Genomic DNA, 22184 nt, shown 5'->3' with positions numbered 1-22184 from the left:
CGTGACTCCTCTCAGTCTGCCTTCACAGCTGCAGGTGGGACATTTTCCTCCTTATTAAAAGTAAGCAATCCAAATCGAGGAGCTTCCCAAAGCGCGGACGGTTTTCTGGACATCCGCCTCCCCGGGATAGACTGAAACCGAATGTTAGGGGCGGTCCTGGAAGATTGCTTTTTGTTGTCGTTAATGCGTCCCGGGTGACTCTCCTGTTTATCTACGTATGGGAATCTGTGGTTTAAGGTGGAGGCTCGCCACCCTTACTGTGTTTCATAACCTCCTGGGGAGATTTTTGCAATAAAGATCAAGGACATACCCCTGGAAATTCCGAAATGGCGTCAGGCATTGATTAAAAAATAATAATGTTTATTTCTGAGACACAGCGCGAGCAGGGGAGGGGCCATGAAAGAGGGAGAGACAGAATCCGAAGCAGGCTCTAGGCTCCGAGCTGTCAGCACAGAGCCCCACGTAGGGCTCTAACTCACGAACTGAGAGATCATGACTGAGCTGAAGTCACCTTAAGCAACTGAGCTACCCAGGTGCCCCTGGCATTAATATTTTTTAAAAAGCTCTTCAGGGAATTAAAATGTGCAGGCAAGATTGAGAACCACAGAGATCTAATGCAGGAGCAAGACGATCTGGTGTGAGTTTGTTAGAAGAGAATACAGGGCAGCCTTGAGTGTGGGGGTGGCACTGTACTAAATTCTTATGTCCTGGGAGGTGGGTATCCCCACCTTTTAGAGGTAAAGAAACTGGGATTCAGAGAACGACTGGCCCAGGTAGGACCTGGATTTGCTGCAGGTTGGTGGGTCTAGAGTTCAAATGAGGAAGGACCAAGAAAGGGAGGCCGGAACGGGGTGGGTCATGCCCTCTCGGATCCCCGTCTCTTGATGGGTGAGCTGCACGCATCCTGCCTCCCTCATAAGACTGCATGTTCCTCTCTCAGATTGGGAATTGAGTCTCCAGAGACACACAGAGGAAGACGGCACTGGAGGGCACATGGCTGCTCTCTCAAGCCTGCCCCATGCCCCTCCTCCTCCATCCACTCCCCTGGAGTACCCTAGAACTTACCCTCCTTCCCTCCCATAATCACCTCCCATAACCCCACTATTAAAGGGTTATGCCCAGCACAGGTGGACCCTCCAGGACACCACTCTCACGTCCATTCGGATTGTCCAGGGCCAGGCTAGTTATTAAATAGATTTTTTGTCACCCCTAAAGTGATGTGACCAATTTATACAGGTTTTTTGCCCCGCCTGTGGATGGAAACTTAGGGAGTCTCAACCTGCAGGAGCTTTCTCCTTTGCCTTCCACAGGAGTGCGGCCAGGTGACACTGAGATGGCAACATCCAAGCCCAGCTTGAGTGGTGCCATCCCTGAACGTACGTTTCTGCCTGTGCTACCAAAGGCGTGGTCTTCAGTAAGGAATTAGGTTGTGAACAGTTCTAGAGAAAGCGACCTGTGTTTGTCACAGTCTGAGTCAGGTGGCTCGGTGGGCTGACGGCCCCGTGTTCAGTGCCTGGGGTCCACAGGCGGCGAGCCCTGCATTGGCTCCATTCTGACTTCACCTTCAAGCTTGCCATTCAGCCCCACTGTCCCAAGACGGGTTTTTATTTCCAAATATTCCAAATATAGGTTAGAACTCTGGTTTCCCCTACTGGGAACGTGTGCCTGCACCTGTCCCCTGGCCCGTTTGCTCAGCTGTGGAATTAGAACAATGAGGACGGTGTTCACCTCCCAGGAGCGTCTCCCCGTGGAGGGTGCTGCACAAATGTCAGCTTTCCCATTGCTGGCTGTGTGACCATGGGCAATTCTTTACCTTTCTGTGCCTGCTTTTTTTTTTTTTTTTTAATGTTTATTCATTTTGGAGAGAGACACACACAGTGAGAGTGGGGGAGGCACAGAGAGAGGGAGACACAGGGTCCAAAGCAGGCTCCAGGCTCTGAGCTGTCAGCACAGAACCTGATGTAGGGCTCGAACCCACAAACATCATGACCCGAGCCAAAGTCGGGCGCACAACTGACTGAGCCAGCCAGGTGCCCCTCTGTGCCTGCTTTCTTATGTTTAAATGGGAATAATACTCCCTGCCCATGAAGTACCTGGAACAAGTGTTGAGAGCTGGCTGTTTTTACTGGCTGTTGTAATTTAGTGTCATTGAATGTTCTGGACCCCAGCTGACGAAGTACCCTCCCCTGTAGGCCCATCTGTCACAAGTCCTGTGCCTCAGGGCCTCCTCTGGGCCAGTGTGGCAAACATTAGAGCCTGGCATTGGATAGGCCTGAATTGAGATCCCAAGTGAGCTGTGTATCTTTGGCAAATTCCTTCCTCCATCTGGAGCCTTGGTTTCCTTATCTGGAAGGTAGGATGACAACAGAAACCCCCCCCCCACCCCCACTCCCCCCCCACCAGATGCATGAGGCAGGCAGAGCACACAGGTGCAAACCTAAAGGAATCATGTGCCCAGAGAACAGGAGTAGCCATCTGGGGACGAGGCCACAGGGTCTCCCAGGCTGGCAGGTTACAGGCCTCAGGCTGAGCCGAATGCAGCCCTGCTGGCCAGAGGACCAAGATGCCAGATCGTGAAGCTGGGCATCACGGGTAGGAGGGGCCTGAGCACCCCATCTCATGCTGGGCATCCTGAGACGCCCGTGTGTGCCCAGTGCGCACCAGAGGGCGGGCTGTCCCTCAGAGCCCAGCTTCTGCCCTTGGAGAATGTGCCCACCACTGTGGCTCAATAGTCCTCACGCCACACCCCAGACAGAAGACTGTGAGACCACCTTTATTAGGCCAAGAGTGGCCTCGTGTACAAATTTACAGAGTTCCTCCCTGTACCGGGACCCCCGGCATCGCCAGGGCCCTGGAACCAGCACCATCTCTGGACCTCTGAGTCTGTGAGGATGGCAACACCAGCCATGTGGCATACCGGCTGGGGCGTGGATGCTGGGCAGGGAGCAAGGAGTGAGCTTGGCCTTGGGCCTTCCAAGTGGAAGGGCGTGACACCCACCAGGAGAAGATCAGCCCACTCACGGTCTTCCCCAGTGGCCTCTGCTGCCTGGGTTCCTGCTCAGAGTGCACAGGCCAGCAGGATGCTCCCGTCTACCCGGGAACCACGGTGTCCTGTCCCAACCTGGACATCTACCCAGGGAGGGGAAGCTGCCGTGTTCTCATCCTTGGGATGGAGGAAAGAACAAAAACGGGGGTGGGGTCTCTCCAGAGCCCCATCATCTGGAATCCACTGTTGTATCTCCAACATGCCCTTCCCGAGTGAGAAAACCCACTCCCATCCCACCCAAGGTCTCCCAACAGGAAACAGCCTCCCCCAGGGAGGGTCCTGCAGCGAGCCTGACCCCAAATACACTCTAGGGCCAGGACAGATGTATATAAATATATAGGCTGTGTGTATATATCGTATAAATGTATCTATATATGTATATATGTACATGCACACTTAGAAGGGCAGGCCAGCAGCTGTGCCTCAGCATAGGGAGTTTCTCAGCCAGGTCCAGGATGAGCCTGGCTCCTCCTCAGAGGTCTGGCCACCTTGAAAAGCCTCTGGCTAGGTGTCACAGGAAGGCTGAGAGCCATCACTTGAAGTTGAGAGTCCAGGTGTTAGGGATGTACAGGGACTGGGTCTGGCGGGTGCGGCGAGGCGTGGTGTTGAGGGCATCCACACTCTTGCGGCTGGAGCGCACTACGTCTGCCACGAAGCTGGTGCAGTCACTGCAGACGTCCTTGAGGACAGAGCCGTGGGTGTAGATGTGCGGGAATGCCTCCTCCACACTCGGCCACTGGGGCCCCTGCAGGGATCTGGAGCAGGACGGAGCCATCAGGGAAGTCTCCCTCTGGTTCCTTTCTCCATGTCCACAGCCTACCGCCCCCCCCCCCCCCACGCATCCTTCCCACCCACCCCCCGCCCCCAGCAAAAGCTGTTCCTCAAGAGGATCTGACCACCCGGTTCAGTTTCCAGCTCACACTACTTAGCCCCCAGAGCTCTCTGAGACATCCCTTTCTGGACAAGTGCCTTGGATTTCTGTGTCCTGGCAGTGTCCCAGCAAACCACCCCACCCACCCCAGCTCCTGTATTACTCTCGATGCCTGATCACCACAGTGACCTCAGCAAAGGGCAAAGGAACGCACTGGAAGGCATCTCTTCTCTGGGTCGGCGTCGTTTTGGTAGCTGACACCCTCCGAGGACTCTCAAAGCCCAGCGTGTAGACAGGAATGTGTGCAAACTTCTTAGAAGGCATCTTCATCTACAACACAGAGGGAGATGTGGACAAGGCTACCCCAACAGGGACGGCCGGGAGCACAAGCGTGCACGCGGGCGTGCACGCGCACACACACACACACACACGAACAGCTGCCTGCCCTGGGCCTGTGGGGTGGCAGGGGAGTGTCTGCAGGGTGCCGTTGTGACCGTGTGTGCTCTCTGGATGCCCACCCCATGCCGCCCACCTGAAGGCATGTGTCTCCTCACTCGTTCCCCACACCCAACCACACGCTGCTCATCCAGACAGGCGTACCCAGAGGGCCCGCCAGCATGCCCTGCATGCAGTAGTTACTTGATGAGTTGGAGGTTGCTCAGTGCTGAAACCGCAAAACGCAAAGGGTTTGAAAACAGTGGTGGTAAAACCCTTTTCCAGCAGGCCATGGTTTCTAGGCGGAGGTGTGGTGGGGTGACAGAGTTCTAGGTGTGATTACCCTTCTACGTTTGCACACCTGCGTATACGCAGACGTGCCCAGACTGCTACAAAGAACCTTTCCGGAAACACTCAGGGGAGATGTAGCGTCAGAAGGTAAGAGTCCAGGGGCACCTCGGTGGCTCAGTCAGTTAAGCATCCGACTTCGGCTCAGGTCCTGATTTCTCGGTTCATGAGCTCAAGCCCCATGTCAGGCTCTGTGCTGACGGCTCAGAACCTGGAGCCTCCTTCAGATTCTGTGTCTCCCTCTCTCTCTGCCCCTCCCCTGCTTGCTCTGTCTCTCTCAAAAATAAATAAACATTAAACTTTTTAAAAATAAAAGAAGGTAGGAGTCTTAGAGGGAAAATGAAGGGTTTTTCTTGGCAGTAGCCTGCTAACATGGAACGTTAAAAAAAAAAAAAAACACCTACAAGGGTCTTTAAAAACTACAGTCTTGGAAACTGTAGGGATGGGTCTTGTGTGGAGGAAGGAGACAGACGAAGTGACGGGTGCACGTCTGACCGGCCAACAGGAGACAGCAGAGCCTCTGTCCCCCGGCTCTGCCCTCCTGGACAAGCCAAGTCAACCACAGGACACCCCAGATACCTGGGGCCTCGCTCAGACCCCAGACGATCCTCACCTTTATGCTGCAGGAAGTGCAGACAGCCCTGGAGGGAAAGAAGAGGGACGCGGGGTCAGCAGCGAAGAAGCCACAGAGAGACCATTCCCACCCGGCGAACTGCCCGCCCTTCTGCTAGAGACCAGTTACCTCAGTGCTTTACTTGTTTCCCCCCCCCAAATCTTTTCTTTTCTGCCCCTCACAGCTGGCTTTTTCTCTGAAACATTTCGGCCTGGAGCTTTCCACGCCCTCTGCACTTGCATGTGCCCGACGCCTCCTGCCACAGAGGCGCCATCTGAGCCAGAGGCGCCCCAGCAGCTCAGTCTTAAGCAGTGATTAACATCTTTTGAATCCCCACTGCTGACTTAAAACACAAATACCTTCCTGTACAAATTCAGACACTAGAGAGAGCCGTGACTGCAAATCGTAAAGCCCACCCTCCGTGGCAGACCCTGGTGACGGGTTTTCCCTTCTCTAGATCTAAGTATGACGGACAAAGATACACGCTTAAAATAAAACAAAAATAAATGAAGTGGGGTGTTATGCATACTATTCTATAAAGATACATCTGGGGCTCTTCTCTGCATTAGGACAGATGGTCCAAGTTCATTTTTTAATTTTTTTTAACTTTTTATTTATTTTTGAGACAGAGAGAGACAGAGCATGATCGGGGGAGGGGCAGAGAGAGAGGGAGACACAGAATCGGAAGCAGGCTCCAGGCTCTGAGCCATCAGCACAGAGCCTGACCCGGGGCTCGAACCCAGGAACCGCGAGATCACGACCTGAGCTGAAATCAGATGCCCAATCGACTGAGTCACTCAGGTGTCCCTGTTTTATTTGAGAGAGAGAGAGAGAGAGAGAGAGAGAGAGAGAGAGAGAGAGAGAGACCGCGCTTGTGTGCTGCAGAGAGAGGGAGAGGGAGAGAGAATCTCAAACAGGCTCCAGGCTGAGCGTGCTGGGTTCCATCTCACAACCTGAGCTGAAATGAAGAGTCAGACAGTCAACCACCTGAGCCACCCAGGTGTCCCTTGTCTTTACCTTTGAAGCATACTCTTTCTTGGTTTAGGGTGTTAGATTGACAGTTTTTCAGTCCATCAGAAACGCTGCTTTACTGTCCTCTTGCTCTCAGTGAGAAGTCTTTATTTGCTGGCTGATTTTAAGAATTTCTCTTTATTACTGGTTTTGATCAATTTGATTAATAAGTGCCTTGGTATGATTTTATTCATGTTTCTCATGCTTGGGATTAAGTTTCTTGTAAGTTTATATTTTTCATCAAATTTTTAAGCTATTATTTCTTCAAATACTTTTTCTGTCCCCACCCCCCTTTTTCTTTGGGGACTTTAATTACATCTATATTAGGCTGAACATTAACCCACAGGTCATTGAGACCATTTTCACTTTTTAAGTTATTTTTTCTCTGGAGCGCCTGGCTGGCTCAGTCGTTAAAGGATGGGACTCTTGATCTTGAGGTCGTGAGTTTGAGCCCCACGTTGGGTGTAGAGATTACTTAAATAAGTAAAACTTTTTAAACATTCTAAAAAAATAACATTTTCTCTCAGTGTTTTCATTTTAGGTGGTTTCTATTGCTTGGTCTTTGAGTTCACTAATGTTTTCTTCTGCACATTCTTCTGGATGTTCAATCTGCCGTTAATCTAATCCAGTGTAATTCCAAACATTCATCCAAACGTTCTAGTTCCAGGTCTAGAACTTTGTGTCTTTTTATCTTTCATGCCTCTAACTTTTTGAACATATGAAATAGTTTAGAACTTCAGAACTGCTAATTCGAATGTCTGTGTCAGTTCTGGGAGTCTTTCTTTTTTCTTTTCTTTTCTTTCTTTCTTTCTTTCTTTCTTTTTTTTTTTTTTTTTTAAATAGTGAGAGAGAGTGAACATATACGTGCATGTGAGCAAGGAAGGGAGGGGCAGAGGGGGAGAGAGAGAATCCCAACCAAGCTCCACACTCAGCACGGAGCCCAGTGCAGGGCTGGATCCCATAAACTGTGAGATCACAACCTGAGCTGAAATCAAGAGTCGGATGCTCAACCAACTGAGCCACCCCGGTGTCCCAGTTCTGGGCGATTTTGACTGATTTTTCTATCATGGGTTGTATTTTCTTGCTTCTTGACATGCCTGATAATCTTTGATTGGATGCTAGACATTTTCTCTTGCTGAGTGCTGGATAAGATAGTTAGGAATAGTTTCGTCCTGTCCAAACTATTTCCAGGTCTTGCTTTTATGAACTTTTAGGTTTGGAACAATGCTCAGTCTGGGGGCACTTATTCCTCACTAGTGGAACAAGACCTTCAATGGTTCGTGAATTACAACATTTCCACCATGGCTGGTGGGAACACACACTACTCCTAGTACTGTTCCTTGAAAGCTTTAGCACAGGGTCAGTACGCTTTTTCTGTAAAGGGTCACAGAGCAAACATTGTGGATATGGCTAAATGAATAATAAACAAATGGGTGTGGCTTTGTTCCAATAAAGCTTCATTCACAAGGCAAGGAGTTGGCCAGATTTGGCCTGGGGGCCGGAGTCTGCCAGTACCTGCTTCAGGAGGATTCTTTCCCAGCCTTCAGGAGCTTCCTTTGCTTGTATGTGCTGATTGGTCCCCTACTGAACACTCCAGGACAATTTCCTGCAGGCCCGAGGCTTGCCCTGGGGACAGCTCCCCCCCCCCCCCCCCCCCCCCCCCCCCCCCCCCGCTGGAAATCTGCACTAAGACCTCCGGCTGCCTTGGTCCCTCTGGCTTCTCAGCTTTACTTCCTCCAGTCAAGGAGCTGAGCGGCCTCTGGGCTGTGACCTAGAAACTCCAGGCAATTGAGGCCATCACTGGGCTCACCTGCCTCCTTCCTGCTGTTGCCCGATAGTCAATATCTTGAAAACCGTTGTTTCCTGTTCTTTGGGTTTTTTACTTTTTATGGGTATTTTTGGTCGTTTCAGGTGGAAGGTGCCTGTTCTGATGCCTGTTACCCTACCTTGGCTGAAAATGGAAGCCCCTTAGCTATTCACATGAACTTAAGAATGAGAAATTAGTGTTTTGTAGTTGCACTAGCCACAGTGCATGAAGAAACATCCCCACAATCACAGGAAATTCTACCGGACAGTGCTGGCTTAGAAACCTTACTGCTCCTCCCGTGTTACTCACAGCCAAGGTGCTCACACAGGCTTACCTCTTGCAAAAGAGACAGGTGGGTGGCCAGGAGAACAGCGGGAACTTGGCTCGGCAACAGCAACAAATCTGTAAGCGAAGGACCAGATGAGTTAGTCCTGCGTGGTGAGGGAGCAATCCAGGGTCCAGGCTGCCTGGCCCGCCCTCAACCCAGGGCTCCTGCCTGCTGAGGGAGCAGCTGGGTCCGGGCCACCTCACCTTCCCCTTCCTGAGACTGCTGACGAGCTCCTTGTTCTGCAGGAACTTCTCCATCTCAGCCTTTACCAGCACACGGCGCACATCCATCACTTCCTCCACGGTCAGAGCAAGGCTCTCCACGGGGTGGCTGAACTCCTGGGGACAAAAGGGTCAAGGGGTCAGTGCTCCTGAGGCCTTGAGGGACGAGGCCTTTCACGAGTCTGTCCATAAGGGTCTCTCTTCTCTGAGGACTCTGGAATCTTCCTGGCCTCAGTCTACCCAAACCTACCAACTTCCTAAAACACCCCAGCCTTCAGCTCATCTACTGCTGGGACCCACACACGCTACTCCCGTCACCTGGTCCGCACCCAGCCTGCTGATGACCACATCCCTCTAGCATCCCCGCCTCTGTTCACGGTGCTCTCCAGACCAGAAACATCTGCCTCCCACCTCGTTCCCCACCTGCAAACACACACCACCACCGGTCGCAACCATCCAGAGGCCCCAGGCCCACCTCCCCTGCTTCTGAAGCCCTTCACCACAGAGCTCTCTCTCCCCTGGCGGCTGAAGGCCCTAGGCGCCTCCTGCATGCTGCCTGACTCGGTGCTCACCACCAAGCCTGCCCATCTGTAGGTGGTATGTATCCCGCCTGCCACAGCCACCTACCCCTTTGGGCCACCAGTGACTCTGCCTCATTCTGCCCACCCTCCGGAGGGGTTGCTCAGCTCCTCTCCTGTAAAGTGGGGTGTCTTCCAGCTTCATTGAGATAACACACAAAGTCCTTAGCGCCACGCCTGGCACCCCAAATTATTAGCTACGGAGATGAGGCATCATGAGGGGCGGCCCCCCACGAGGGGGCCACAGAGATGGGGGTTGGGATGCGTGGTTTGTTTCTTTCACATTGCTGGTGGATTATCCTATTTAGGGTTGCTCCCGTTGGGAGCAGAGACCAGCAGGTTGCTCATCAGATTGGCCGTGAGTACGTGTTCAGGGCAGAGATGGGTGTGGAGGTTACGTGAGGTCTGACAGCCAAACGTCTCAGAAAGCACTCCTGACATCTGTGCTAAGAAGACACTTATGGGGGTGCCTGGGAGGCTCAGTCAATTAAGCGTCCGACTTTGGCTCAGGCCATGATCTCACGGTTCATGGGTTTGAGCCCACGTCAGGCTCTGTTGTCAGCAGAGAGCCCGCTTTGGATCCTCTGTCTCTCTCTCTCTCTCTCTCTCTCTCTCTCTCTCTCTCTCTCTCTCTCTCTCTGCCCCTCCTTCATGTACTCTCTCTCTCTCAAAAATAAATAAACATTTTAAAAAAGTAAGAGTGGAGCACCTGGGTGGCTCAGTCAGTTGAGCATCCGACTTCAGCTCAGGTCATGATCTCACAGTCCGTGGGTTCGAGCCCCGCATCGGGCTCTGTGCTGACGGCTCAGAGCCTGGAGCCTGTTTCAGATTCTGTGTCTCCCTCTCTCTGCCCCTTCCCCGCTCATGCTCTGTCTCTGTCTCTCCAAAATGAATAAACGTCAAAAAATAAAAAAAGAGTACACTTATGGGGGGTGCCTTGGTGGCTCAGTTAGTTAAATGTCCGACTCTTGGTTTCGGCTCAGGTCATGATCTCACGGTCTGTGGGTTCAAGCTCCGTGTCAGGCTCCGTGCTGACAACGTGGAGCCTGCTTGGGATTCTCTCTCCCTCTCTCTCTGCCCCTCCCTGCTTGTGATCTCTCTCTCTCTCTCAAAATAAAGAAATAAACTTAAAAAAAAATACACTTATGGGACTTGCCATTTTAAAATGGGCCTCCCCACCCTGAATACTTAATTAAAGGAATACATACGTGTCCCCCAATTCCTTGACTTCCCTTCAAGAAGTGGCCCTCCTCTTTCCCTGCCGCCCGGAGTTAAGCAGGGGCTTGAGTGCACTCACGATTCAGCCCCACCCGTTCCCACCGCCATAGCCGAGGGAGGCATCGCTGCTTTACAAGAGGGGCTGAAGACCGCCCTCACCCGTGGTGGCCCAGCAAGTGGACTCTGGGGAGCTGCCAAAGCCTCACACGAGGACCACACCCATCTGTGAGTGTCCGTGCGGCGGAGGCACCTCGTGCGGAGCACCACGTCAACCTAACTACTGGTGATGACGACGAGACGCGAGGGGAGTGGGTCAGCCTCTGTAAAAGTGACAGGAAAAACCCCGTATGGTGGTTGGTTGTAGTTGTGTGGTGGTTAAGGACTACGGCAAAGAGTCTCAGGCCAAGCAGGTCATCAAGGAATGCTTCCAATGCGAGAAATGAGCAGGTAAAAAACGTGGCCCTTGTTCCTCCCACAAAAAAATAAAGAAAAGTGGGCCTTAATCCCCCTCCCCTGAGGATGTACTCAGTGACTCACTTCTAATGAACAGAGAAAGCTGGAGATAGCAATGAGTCACTTCTGAGACTTGGTCATGAAGACACTGGCTTCTGCCTTGCTGTTTCTCAGACCACCAGCTCTGGGGGAAGCCAGCCCCCATGCTGTGAGGACACCCGAGAGCCCTAGGAAGAGGTCCACGTGCAGGGGAAGCTCGGCCTGCCGGCAACGGCCACAGGAGAAGCCACCTTCCAAGAGCCCCCTGCAGGGAGGCCCTGAACCAGGCCGCCCAGCCGAGCCACTTCTGGATTTCTAACCCTCAGAAGCTGTGTGAGATAATAAGTGTTTGTTGTTTACAGTTTTAAGTTCTGGGGTAATTTTTAATGCAGCAGTAGATGATACAGAACTTGGTTGGGGAGTATCAGTGGTAACACTACCTTATAATTTTAGGGCACTTTTCAAGGCAATTTTAACGTGTGTTCTCATTTAAGCCTCTTGACAAAACTTCAAGGAAATGGTGGTAACGACACTGTTGACATCCGGATGCCCTGTGCTCACCAGGCACTTCACCTGTCATCCGTCTGATAAAAGCATACACCAAGGCTCAGGTCCAAGGAGGGGGGCGGGGCTCAAAATACCAGCAGGTGTTAGCTCCTCCCAGTTACAAGTCAGATAAAACCCACCGCCGAGAAAGCCCAGATGCAGAGGGTAAGCAGTGTAGTGCCAGAATCATGACCCTATAAGATGCTGTCACATCTCGCTGCCTTCGGGCACAGAGCTCCAGTCTCTCGTCTGTCCTAACCCCCACAGGGAACTAAGAACTTCAGATGTCCCCAGTCCCCTTAGCAAGGTCCTTTCTTTGGCCTCGGGGCTGCAGTTCCCAGAAGTCCCAGAAGGGAGCAGCAAAGACCAACCTCAGATTTGGTGGCTCTGGAGCAGACCTAGCCACACCCACGGAAGGAACTGCCCCACCCCTGCTGGGCCCTGTCCAGGGGAGAGGTGAGGATAAGGGTCCAAGAGGCGCCCCCACCCAGCACCCTGGACAACAATGCCTCCATCACTCACCAGCCACAGATGATTGGTGTCTGGGGCTGCAGAAGCCTCCGGCTGGTCCTCTGCTGAGCCCAGGTCACTGTGTGGTAGAGAGCTAGGGTCAGGCTGGACCTGGACACTTACAGGGAAGGAACCTAGAGTAAGAGCACAGGAGCCCCGTCAGGACAACCAGGCAGAAACTGCGTGGGAGGGCTGTGCCCAGGGGGTGATGGAGACGGCTGGTCAAGCAGTAAGGGGCCACGGGGGCAGTAATCAAGGAGAATCATGTAGAGAGCACGTCAGTGTGGCAGGCTCAAGGGACAACTGCAGGGGCCCCATATCTTATCCCAGTGAACGAGCCAACACCAGGAGCCGCATGGCCGCCAAAAGTGAAGGCAGATGGCAGCAGTCATGCAGGAAGACGTCACTAGTGCCACTCGCTGCACTTCACGCAGAGAGGGGTGGAGCAGGACGAGAGAGGCAGCTCTGGGTCCTCAGGACACTTGTGGGGGGACAAGGACAGTGAAGTACGGAATTGGCCTGGCCTGGACCTCTTCGCTCCAGAAAGTGCATCAGCTACCAAGCTGGACCACCTTGAGACTGGCAAGAGAACAGGGGGGCTCAAGATAACGCTGGGAGCAGAAAGGGTGGCCCGGCCACGTATAGTAGGAAACAGTGGATGGGGGAAGATAACCCCATGTCCCGTCAGCACGTTGCGGAGCACAGCCCTACAACAGTGGGACGAACTGACCCTGTGTGGCCAGTAGGAGTTTTCTGTCGTCTGTGCTGAACAGGGAAACAAAGTGCCAAGTCAGGTTCTAGAGTGGTGGGTGTGGCAGGGCCCATCTGGCTCACTGCGGACAAGTTTTCACTGATCAGAAAAAAAAAGACTAGAAGGATCTGTCAATCATCTATCTGTCCACCTAGCTATTCGTCTATCCATCCATCCATCCATCCATCCATCCATCCTCCATCCGTCCAATTTTCTTTTCATATACCAATATATTACTAGTAATGATCCCTGAGTACTAGAGTCATGCGAATGTTTTAAAGTTTTTTAAAAAGTCTTTTTATAATAAATGTGGATTGCTGATTTCATAAGAAAGTTTTCAAGTTAAGAAAGGGGGGGATGCCTGCCTGAGGCAATGAGGTAAGTCCGGGCTTGAACTTTAAACACCCTTCTTGCAGGTATGACCTCCCTATACCCTCTGGACGCTGCCTCCTCAGGAAGACAATGGGACCAGGCCAGGACATGGTGCCCACAGAATAGAGTCAAGGGAGAAGGGGGTGAGAGCCACCACTTGCCCTGCTCCTGGGTGCTTGGCCTCCAGGCGTGCATGCTGCCCGTGCGGGGCCGGGATGATTCCAACCCTCCTTGGGGCTGAGTGCCTGGCTGCAGGCCAGAGGCCACTTCGCTCCGGAGCTGGACCAGGTCATGCTCCGAGAAAGAGCGGTCCCGCTTCAGTGTCACCTCCCCACACGGAGACTCTTCCTCCTGTGGACACACCAGACCCAGCCCTGACCACCAGCGCCTCCTGCCTGTCCCTGGACTGAGGCATAGGACACAGGGGGTGCTGCTGGACCCACTGAGGCCATGGGGTCATCCTCTACTCACTGCCCAGCCTGACTACCCTCTAGCATAGTGGAAGGCAAGTACCTCGAAAACCAACCCCTTCGCTGAGGCCTGTGGAAAGTCCTGAAGGTGACAGGTCTGGTGTCAGGTGCGGCCCACCAAGAGAGCTACTGCCCTAGGTCTCCCTGAGCTCAGCGGGCAGTGAGGGGATGACAGAGGGCCACAATGAGACACACCGGCTTTTCACATCAGCCAGGGGGCTGCTCAGCTTCCCAGCCCCAAGATGATGAAACACGCCCACTCCAGCCCTTTTTGCACTATGGGAATAGGTGGCCCAAGGCCACCGTTCCAGTCACCCGTCTGCGCCACCAAGATGGGGAAGTGTTCCCAAGTCCCACCATGTTTGCTCTCGGGACAGACCCAGCCCCACAGCAGGACGGCAGCTCCAAAGAAGAGTGCTGCCCTCAGCCCTTCTCACTTGCCCTCCTCCTCCTCCTCCCCCCTGGCCTCTTTCCAGGACCCTGTGGGCTCTGACCTCAGATGTGTTCATCTCCTCCATCTCAGCCAAGGTGGGCGCCTTGAGCAGGACCCGGGGCCGTGGGCGTTGGGTGTTGTTCCCGGCGTCCATGACAGACAGGTTGATGCAGGAAGGGGACTTGGTGTCCCCAGAACAGGCATTGAGGATGCAGGGCAGAGAGCCAAACCCTGGGGGAGGCAGGGAGGTAGGGCAGGACAGGACAGTGAGGGGGGGGAGGGGGGAGGGGGGAGGCGGGGGAGGTATCCCATGCTCACCCCGGCCACGCCAGCGCTCGGCCCCCACCGGGCGCAGCCTCCGCTCCTGCTTGATCTCCTCCAGGATCTTCTCATGCAGGGTCCTCTGCTTTTGGGGTAAGGGGCGAAGCCTTCTCTCTGAGACCTGGAGGGAGTATGGCTCCGTGAGGGAAGGGGGTGGCACGGACACAATGGAGCGGGGAGGAACCCTGGGATACAGCCACGCCTATCAGTAGCCGGCTAGGAGGGGGCAGACGGGAAGGTGCCCTATGTGCTCTTGGGGCAGGTCCATCTCGGGACCAGCCTGCCAGCGCCTCCCTCCGTGGAGACTCCACTCTGCCCTGGGGGAGGGGAGGCCAAGAGTGGAGGCCACGCACAGCTGGTACCTGTTTCAGCGGAGGCCGGGAGCGGATGAAGTCCAGGATGAGTTCATGGGCATCCTTCTTCACCCTGGGAGGGATATCTCCATCGACCTGTTGGGGAGGATGGGGAGAAGACCAAGGCTAAGGGCTTGATACTCACATGGGCTGGGGCCGTGGGAGGGCTCCCTCAGCCCCGAGCAGGGCCAGGGCCTCACGCCAGCCCTCCCGTCAGGGGCTGCGTGGCAGGCGTAAGGGCAGCAGTGGCACCGCCGTGTTCCATTCTTCACGTGGAAATGAAGGCCAGTGACACCCCAGACAGGGTCACCAAAAGAATGGAATAACTGGCACATTGAGAATTTGTCAAGTGAGGGGCGCCTGGGAGGCTCAGTCAGCTAAGCGTCTGACTTCGGCTCGGGTCACGATCTCATGGTTCGTGGGTTCAAGCCCCGCGTCAGGCTCTGTGCTGACAGCTCGGAGCCTGGAGCCTGCTTCGGATTCTGCGTCTGCCTCTCTTTCTGCCCCTCCCCTGCTCTCTCTCTCTCTCTCTCAAAAGTAAATAATAAACGTTAAAAAAAGTTTTTTAATTTGTCGAGTGCAGCCAGCACAAGGCAAGAGCCGTGTAAACATAAGATGGGGCAACTCGCAGCCTCAACTCCTGCCGCTGGTCCTCTGGAACCCTCCATGCATCCCCTCTCCCTCCCTGCCCTTGTCACACCGTGTCCCTGATGTCACACTGTGCCCAGTGAGTTATGGGAATAAGGGCCACGTCCGCCTGTGCACATTTAAACACCCGGCTCAGTAGCCACAAGCGGGCAGAAGGCCGCTGGCAGGCCCCTCCCCCACCAGCTCACCATGACCTTGCGCAGCTTATAGTTCCTGGCGCGGATGTCCTGCATCAACATCTCGAAGGGGGTGAGCTGGAACTCGGTGGGCAAGGGGTTGAACTCTCGCTCCTGCACCTTCTTCAGCTTCACTCCATGGCGGAGCTCCCGCATGAGCTGGACCCACAGCCGGGCCTGGGCCCCCGAGAAGACGAAAACGGCCCTTAGCTCCAGCAGGGCCGCCCCAGGCCCTCCAGGCACAGACCCCGGGGTGTGGGGGCTGAGCCCAGTGCTCCGGGTCAGGAGCGGAGCCACATCTTACCCAGTCTGTGTGTCCCAGGTTGTCAAGCTCCGCCAGAGGCTTCTCTACCTGCAGTTCATCGTCCCGAAGCTTCTGCAGCATCTGCGCGTCCAAGAGAAGGTAAGAGAATGGTAGCCGCGGGGATATGGGCCCCTGCAGGTCTGTCCGTCTGGGGACATTTCCTTCCCAATGCACTACTATTCCACCAGCTGGAAAAGGGACAAGCGGCCATTTTGGCCAAGGCTTTGGGCTCAGAAGGATCTAGAGAAACCAAACCATTAGCTTTGGAACCACATGGGACACTTGGTATCCCGTCAGCTGTCTCTGGCAGCTTCTCCTGGGCAAGGGCAAGGGTGAGAGTAGAACACTCGCCTGGCACCCACACAGAACTTTCTGGTTTGCAAAAGAACCTGCACCCTTCTCTCACCTGATCCACACAGCCCAGTGAGGCACTGTGTCCTCCTGAGACGGCGGACGCAGGGGAAAGCCCTGTTCTCCCCCATCTGTGAAGTGTTCCCAGTCTTCCTTCAGATCCAGCTCCCAGGGCACATACACACCCACCCTCTTAGAGCACCCACGGTCGCTTCTCGACACGTGATCCCAGCTGGAGTTTTACACTTATCTGTTTCTTTGACTGTTGTCTGTACTATTGGCTCCAGAAGGCCAGAACCTTGTTTATGTTTCTGGTTTTTTCTCACCTTAGTATTTCTGCTCCTAGCACAGCATGATGGACGCGAGGTCTTAAATAACGGTTGAAAGAATGAATGGATGGCTGGATAGATGGGTGGGTGTGTGGACGGACAGCTGAATGGGTGGATGGATGGGCATAAGGGTAAGAGGGTGAGTTACTCAGCAAGTCCTGGGAAACAGACATGGGTACGTATTTCATGACGTGGGGGAAATGCCGCCATCGTGGTGAGGGCCAAAGAAGGACATCAAGGGTTGTCAGGTAACTGTTCTGTGCTGAAAATTTGGGAAGCTGCTACATTCACTGCCTTCATTGCCCTGGATCTTGGCAGCAGCTGGAGCCTCTGTCCTCACCAACTCTCCTACCCTAGAGAAGCATCTAACCTTTAGCACACAGCTCCCACCCCATCCCCCCAACTAAGACAGAACCGGTTACCCTGGCTTTCACCCCAAGCTACTTGCTAAACTGCTTTGGGACGCTCTAGAAAATGCTGCCAAGTCTCAGAGCGGCACAAGGTGTGTAATTCTAAAAATAGACCTGTGCGTGATGTGGCAGTCCCTGTGGCGAAGGGCATGAAGGGTGGGACTCTCATCCCTCCTGTAGTTTCTACCCCTGTCCCTGAACAGGCTGTTTCTTCCTAAAATGCCAGTCCAGATGTGTCCCACCGACAGACCCTCCTCTCACTCCCTGACACTACCAACTCCCTGGACATCTCCTGGGTCAATCACTTGGAAGTCTAGAGATGTTTGCTCCTGCTAAAGAAAGAGCTTCTATTGTCTGCATAAGGAATTGATCTTAGCAACAGAGCAGGTGACTTCAGAGCAAGAAAGACAAAAGCATTAAGACCCATCTGGGGGTGCCTGGGTGGCTCAGTTGGTTAAGCATCTGACTTCAGCTCGGTCATGATCTCTCAGTTTGTGGGTTTGAGCTCCACATCGGGCTCTGTGCTGACAGCTCAGAGCCTGGAGCTGCTTCGGATTCTGTGTCTCCCTCTTTTTCTGCTCCTCCCCCGCTCGCACTCTTTCTCTCTCCCTCCCTCTCAAAAATAAACAAACGTTTAAAAAAAAGACCCATCCACTAATTGGTGCATTAGAAGAACATCTCCGTGGGGCGCCTGGGTGGCGCAATCAGTTAAGCGTCCGACTTCAGCCAGGTCACGATCTCGTGGTCCGTGGGTTCGAGCCCCGCGTCAGGCTCTGGGCTGATGGCTCAGAGCCTGGAGCCTGTTTCCGATTCTGTGTCTCCCTCTCTCTCTGCCCCTCCCCCGTTCATGCTCTGTCTCTCTCTGTCCCAAAAATAAATAAACGTTGGAAAAAAAAATTAAAAAAAAAAAAAAGAAGAACATCTCCAAGGGGTGCCTGGGTGGCTCAGTCGGTTGAGCCTCCGACTTAGGCTCAGGTCACGATCTCATGGTTCATGGGCTCGAGCCCCGCGTCAGGCTCTGTGCTGACAGCTCGGAGCCTGGAGCCTGTTTCAGATTCTGTGTCTCCCTCTCTCTCTGCCCCTCCCTAACTCATGCTCCCTCTCTCTGTCAAAAATAAATAAACTTAAAAAAAAAAAAAAAAAAGAAGAAGAAGAACATCTCCAAGATGCCAAGGAGGAGTGGGGAGGGGAGATGGGGAGTGGGCAGAGGAACTACCCACCCTTGGGCCATCAACTGGGCTGCAGATAAGGGCCCAGTGGTGCAAGCACATCTCTGACTTGTCCCAGGCTGGGTCCCAGGCCCCATCAATCAGAACAATCCTGAGAACCTACTCAGGCCCAGAGCTTCGGGGAAGTTGGTCAGGGTGGAACCAGGGACCAGCATCAGTCAATTTCAAAAAGCTTCTGCCATTGCCCTGACCTCTACAAAGTCTGCAGTTTCTCATTCGTGACTGCTGATGGGAGGCAGGAGTCCCTGTGCCAAGACCCCTGCTTCGAGGAAACAGGTCAGGTCCCACCAAGGGGAAAGCTGGAAAGTTGAAGAAAGACTGTCAGCTACTAATTCTGAGACCACGAAGAGACAGGACAGGCCTGGGGAGACCCCAGCTCTGCCTGTACTAGCTCTGGCTTGGGACAAGGGGACACCTTTCGGAGCCTCCGTTTGCTTATCTGCAAAAGGCAACTGTCACTGAACTTCCTACCTCTCCCAAACTCCAAACACCTGGGTGCACTGAGCTACAGGAAGCGGTGCCAGTTAGCACCCGTTTCCAGAAGAAACCAGCACAGGGGAGGACAGCCAGCCCCATGGGAAGATATAAACATGAGGAGGCAACAGGAAGAAGGGCCCGGGGCCAGAGGCTGGGAGCAGGTTCCTTAACGTCTCTGAGCCTTAGCCCCTTCCTGTGCGAAACCGGTTACGAAGTAGGTGTGAGGGCTGAGTTAAAACCTGCAGAGCACCTAGGACGGTGTCCACACTGAGTGCAGACAGTGAGGCCAGTTTATTCAGAGTCCTGCACTGAGGACTTCCACTTCCTTTGAAGAGACAGAGGGACCAGTGCGTTGGGGGGGGGGGGGGTGAAGAGGGCCACAAAGGTACCTCAGTGGCCTCTTCCCCCTTTCCTGTGATTCCTCCCACTTGCGCACCACCTGGGGAGGCCCCTGGCTCGTGCCCCGCTGCCCCTCCACCTGCTCCACCCCTGGCCTTCAGGGAGCCCCCCCACGGGAAGCCCCCCCCCACCCCCCGCCCCTCCTTAGCACGTGCTCTCCCAGTCACCTCCTTGGCCTCCCGGACCCTGGCCAGGAAGGCCCGCAGCTCCAGCGTCTCCACAAAGAGGGCGCGGCACACGGCCTGGTAGTGCGCCTGGGCGCCCCGTGGGTCCGTCAGGCGCGCCGCACAGAGCCGCATGGCCTGGGCGAAGGTGCGCACGGCGCGGGGGCCGCCCTCCGCCTCCTCTTCCTCCTCCGGGCCCCCGTAGCCTTCATCCGCAGCCCCGCAGCCGCCGTCCTCACAGTCGTTGTTGGCCATGAGGTCGATGAGCCGCTCCAGCTGTGGGCTCAGCTCTCGCTCCTGGCTGTCGTCCAGGCCCCAGTCCAGCGCGCGGTAAATGGCAAAGCCCAGGGACTGCACCATCTGCAGGACAGGGGCCCAGAGCGTCATGGGGGGTGGGGGCAGGGGGTTGATACAGGATGGTGCGGGGGGGGGGGGGCAGGGGGAGGAGAGCAGCCACAGGGATCATGGGACAACCCGCCCAAGGTGACAGCACAGCACAGCCTCTAACAGCCAGCCGGCCACACAGCCATGTGCCAGGAGCCAAGCTGACACGCCCACGACGGCCGAGCCGCTCCCCCAACAGCACAGCCCCTGTGGGAAGCAGGTGGGCAAGCCGGTCAGGTCTTACAATCAAACATGCCGTCACCGCGAGAAGCGAGGGCCACTCCTCTCCCAGGAGGGAGTCTAAGGAGGAGTCTAAGCAGGAAGAAGGAAAGACACATCCACACAGGGCTGGTCCTAGAAAGGCCCAAGCACCCAAACCTGGGATGTCTGAATGTCTTCAACTGGCAGATGGCGACCAAAGCCGACCCATCCTCACAGCGGGGTACCGGGCAGAGGCCCGGCGGATCAAACCGCACATGCTCGTCTACACCCACGGTAAACACAGAGCAGAGGAACCAAAGCCTCCTGGCTGCGTGCTTCCATTTACACAAAACTCTAGGTGAGGCTGATCTGCAGCCACAGAAGGCAGGGCAGCTGAGTGCTGAGGTGGGGACTGGAAGGGACACAGGAGCTTCTGAGCCAATGGTACCGGGGACACGGTGTGTACTGTGTTTGCCAGAACTAATCAAGCTCACTGAACGCAAAGTAAACCCCAGTCAATGTGATCTGAAAAATACACAACCTGGGGCACCGGGGTCGCTCAGCCGGTTGAGGGCCCCACTCTTGATCTTGGCTCAAGGCAAGATCTCGTGGGTTCGTGAGTTCGAGCCCCGCGTCGGGCTCTGAGCTGACAGCGCAGAGGCTGCTTGGAGTTCTCTCTCTCCCTCTTTCTCTGCCCCTTCCCTTCCTGTGCTCCCTCTCTCTCAAAAATAAGTATTTAAATAAATAGACAATCTAATTAAATATTAGCTTTTAATGTAACGTACCAGTATATTTTATTTTTTTTAATTTGAAAAAAAATTTTTTTAACATTTATACATTTTTTTTTTCAACGTTTTTTTTTTTTTTTTTTTTTTTTTTGGGACAGAGAGAGACAGAGCATGGACAGGGGAGGGGCAGAGAGAGAGGGAGACACAGAATCCGAAACAGGCTCCAAGCTCCGAGCCATCAGCCCAGAGCCCGACGCGGGGCTCGAACTCACGGACCGCGAGATCGTGACCTGGCTGAAGTCGGACGCTTAACCGACTGCGCCACCCAGGCGCCCCAACATTTATACATTTTTTGATACAGAGGGAGCATGAGTGGGGGAGGGGCACAGAGAGAGGGAGACACAGAATCCGAAGCAGGCTCAAGGCTCTGAACTGACAGCACAGAGCCTGACCGGGGCTCGAACTCACGGACCGTGAGATCATGACCTGAGCTGAAGCTGGACGCCTAACCGACTGAGCCACCCGGGCGCCCCAATGTACCAGTACATTTTAAATCAGAGGACAAGGTTAGCATCCTTAATAAATGCTGCTAGAATAGTTATCTACAAATTTTAAAGTATTGACACTTGAACTCATGAAAAACGGCATCCTCTCACTTCAAAATATTTTAAACTCCACATAAATTCAATGTGTATAAATGTAACCTGAAAAAGAAAAGAACAAAACAATACTGGCACCTGGGCGAAGGAGGGGAGAAGGAGGGGAGAAGGAGGGGAGAAGGAGGGGAGAAGGAGGGGAGAAGGAGGGGCTACCCCCGAAACAAGTGTCACAGTGACTGCAGGAGCCCAGCCAGGCATGGCTGGGGCCCACAATGCTACTGTTTGTGAGTGCTTGAAATTCTCCATAATTAATTCTTTTTTAAAATTTTTTTTTAACACTTATTTATTTTTGAGACAGAGAGAGAGCATAAACAGGGGAGGGTCAGAGAGAGAGGGAGACACAGAATCTGAAGCAGGCTCCAGGCTCCGAGCTGTCAGCACAGAGCCTGACGTGGGGCTCGAACTCACAGACCGCGAGATCATGACCTGAGCTGAAGTCGGCCGCTTAACCCACTGAGCCACCCAGGTGCCCCATAATTAATTCTTTTAAAAGCGTATTAGCACATTAAAAAATGTGTGAGTCTTGCAGTAGGGAGACCTCTTCACTCAGCACTTCTCAATTTTACTCGGCAGGAAACCCTACTTTCACGGACCACCATTAGTAACTGGGGAATCTGTGTTCTCTGGAGGGCATCTGCCAACTGTCACTCGTTTATCTGTTCAAATGCCATCCGCACCTGACACTCCCTGCTCACAGGAACACAGCCCTGAAAAGGTCGGATCGGTTCGCACAGCAAAGCGCCACAAGCAGCTGAACACAGAGGACGCGGGCACCTCCAGGGTCCCCGCTTCTGCTCCGCACGGCTTTCGTATTTCGACATCCTCCCTTTACGACAAGGATACAAAATGACAGTGGCTCTTCTCATGTCATTAACTACTCTGAGCCCTTTGTTGCTCACCTAGGGGACAACATAACTCACAAGACAATGGCTGCTTTCTAGGTAAGGAGGGAGGCACAGGACCTCCGGGCACTGCTGGCAGCGGGCAAAGTTGGACTTAGG

General features: G+C 54.0%; 1 protein-coding gene across 4 annotated transcripts in view; it reads right to left on the bottom strand.

Moving 5' to 3' along the window:
* Positions 1–2757: 2757 nt before the first annotated feature.
* Positions 2758–22184, bottom strand: part of SPIRE2 (spire type actin nucleation factor 2) — a 35187-nt gene continuing 15760 nt past the window's right edge. For 3 of the 4 annotated variants that reach the window (XM_023245138.2, XM_023245140.2, XM_045046045.1), the window contains exons 3-15: positions 19215–19571; positions 15853–15933; positions 15561–15725; positions 14734–14820; positions 14369–14492; positions 14112–14281; positions 13309–13498; positions 12037–12158; positions 8663–8797; positions 8466–8533; positions 5314–5341; positions 4132–4247; positions 2758–3801 (exon numbers count right to left, since the gene is read on the bottom strand). In XM_023245138.2, coding sequence (XP_023100906.2) covers positions 3579–3801; positions 4132–4247; positions 5314–5341; positions 8466–8533; positions 8663–8797; positions 12037–12158; positions 13309–13498; positions 14112–14281; positions 14369–14492; positions 14734–14820; positions 15561–15725; positions 15853–15933; positions 19215–19571 — 1866 coding nt within the window. In that variant the 3' untranslated portion in view covers positions 2758–3578. Of the gene's footprint in view, positions 3802–4106; positions 4248–5313; positions 5342–8465; positions 8534–8662; positions 8798–12036; positions 12159–13308; positions 13499–14111; positions 14282–14368; positions 14493–14733; positions 14821–15560; positions 15726–15852; positions 15934–19214; positions 19572–22184 lie in introns of all 4 variants that reach the window. The other variant, XM_023245139.2, reaches the window with a different exon arrangement.

Source organism: Felis catus, chromosome E2, assembly GCF_018350175.1.
Source record: "Felis catus isolate Fca126 chromosome E2, F.catus_Fca126_mat1.0, whole genome shotgun sequence".
Classification (NCBI taxonomy): Eukaryota; Metazoa; Chordata; class Mammalia; order Carnivora; family Felidae; genus Felis; species Felis catus.
The sequence above is the reverse complement of the archived record's forward strand: the minus strand, read 5'-3'. Positions and strand labels throughout refer to the sequence as shown.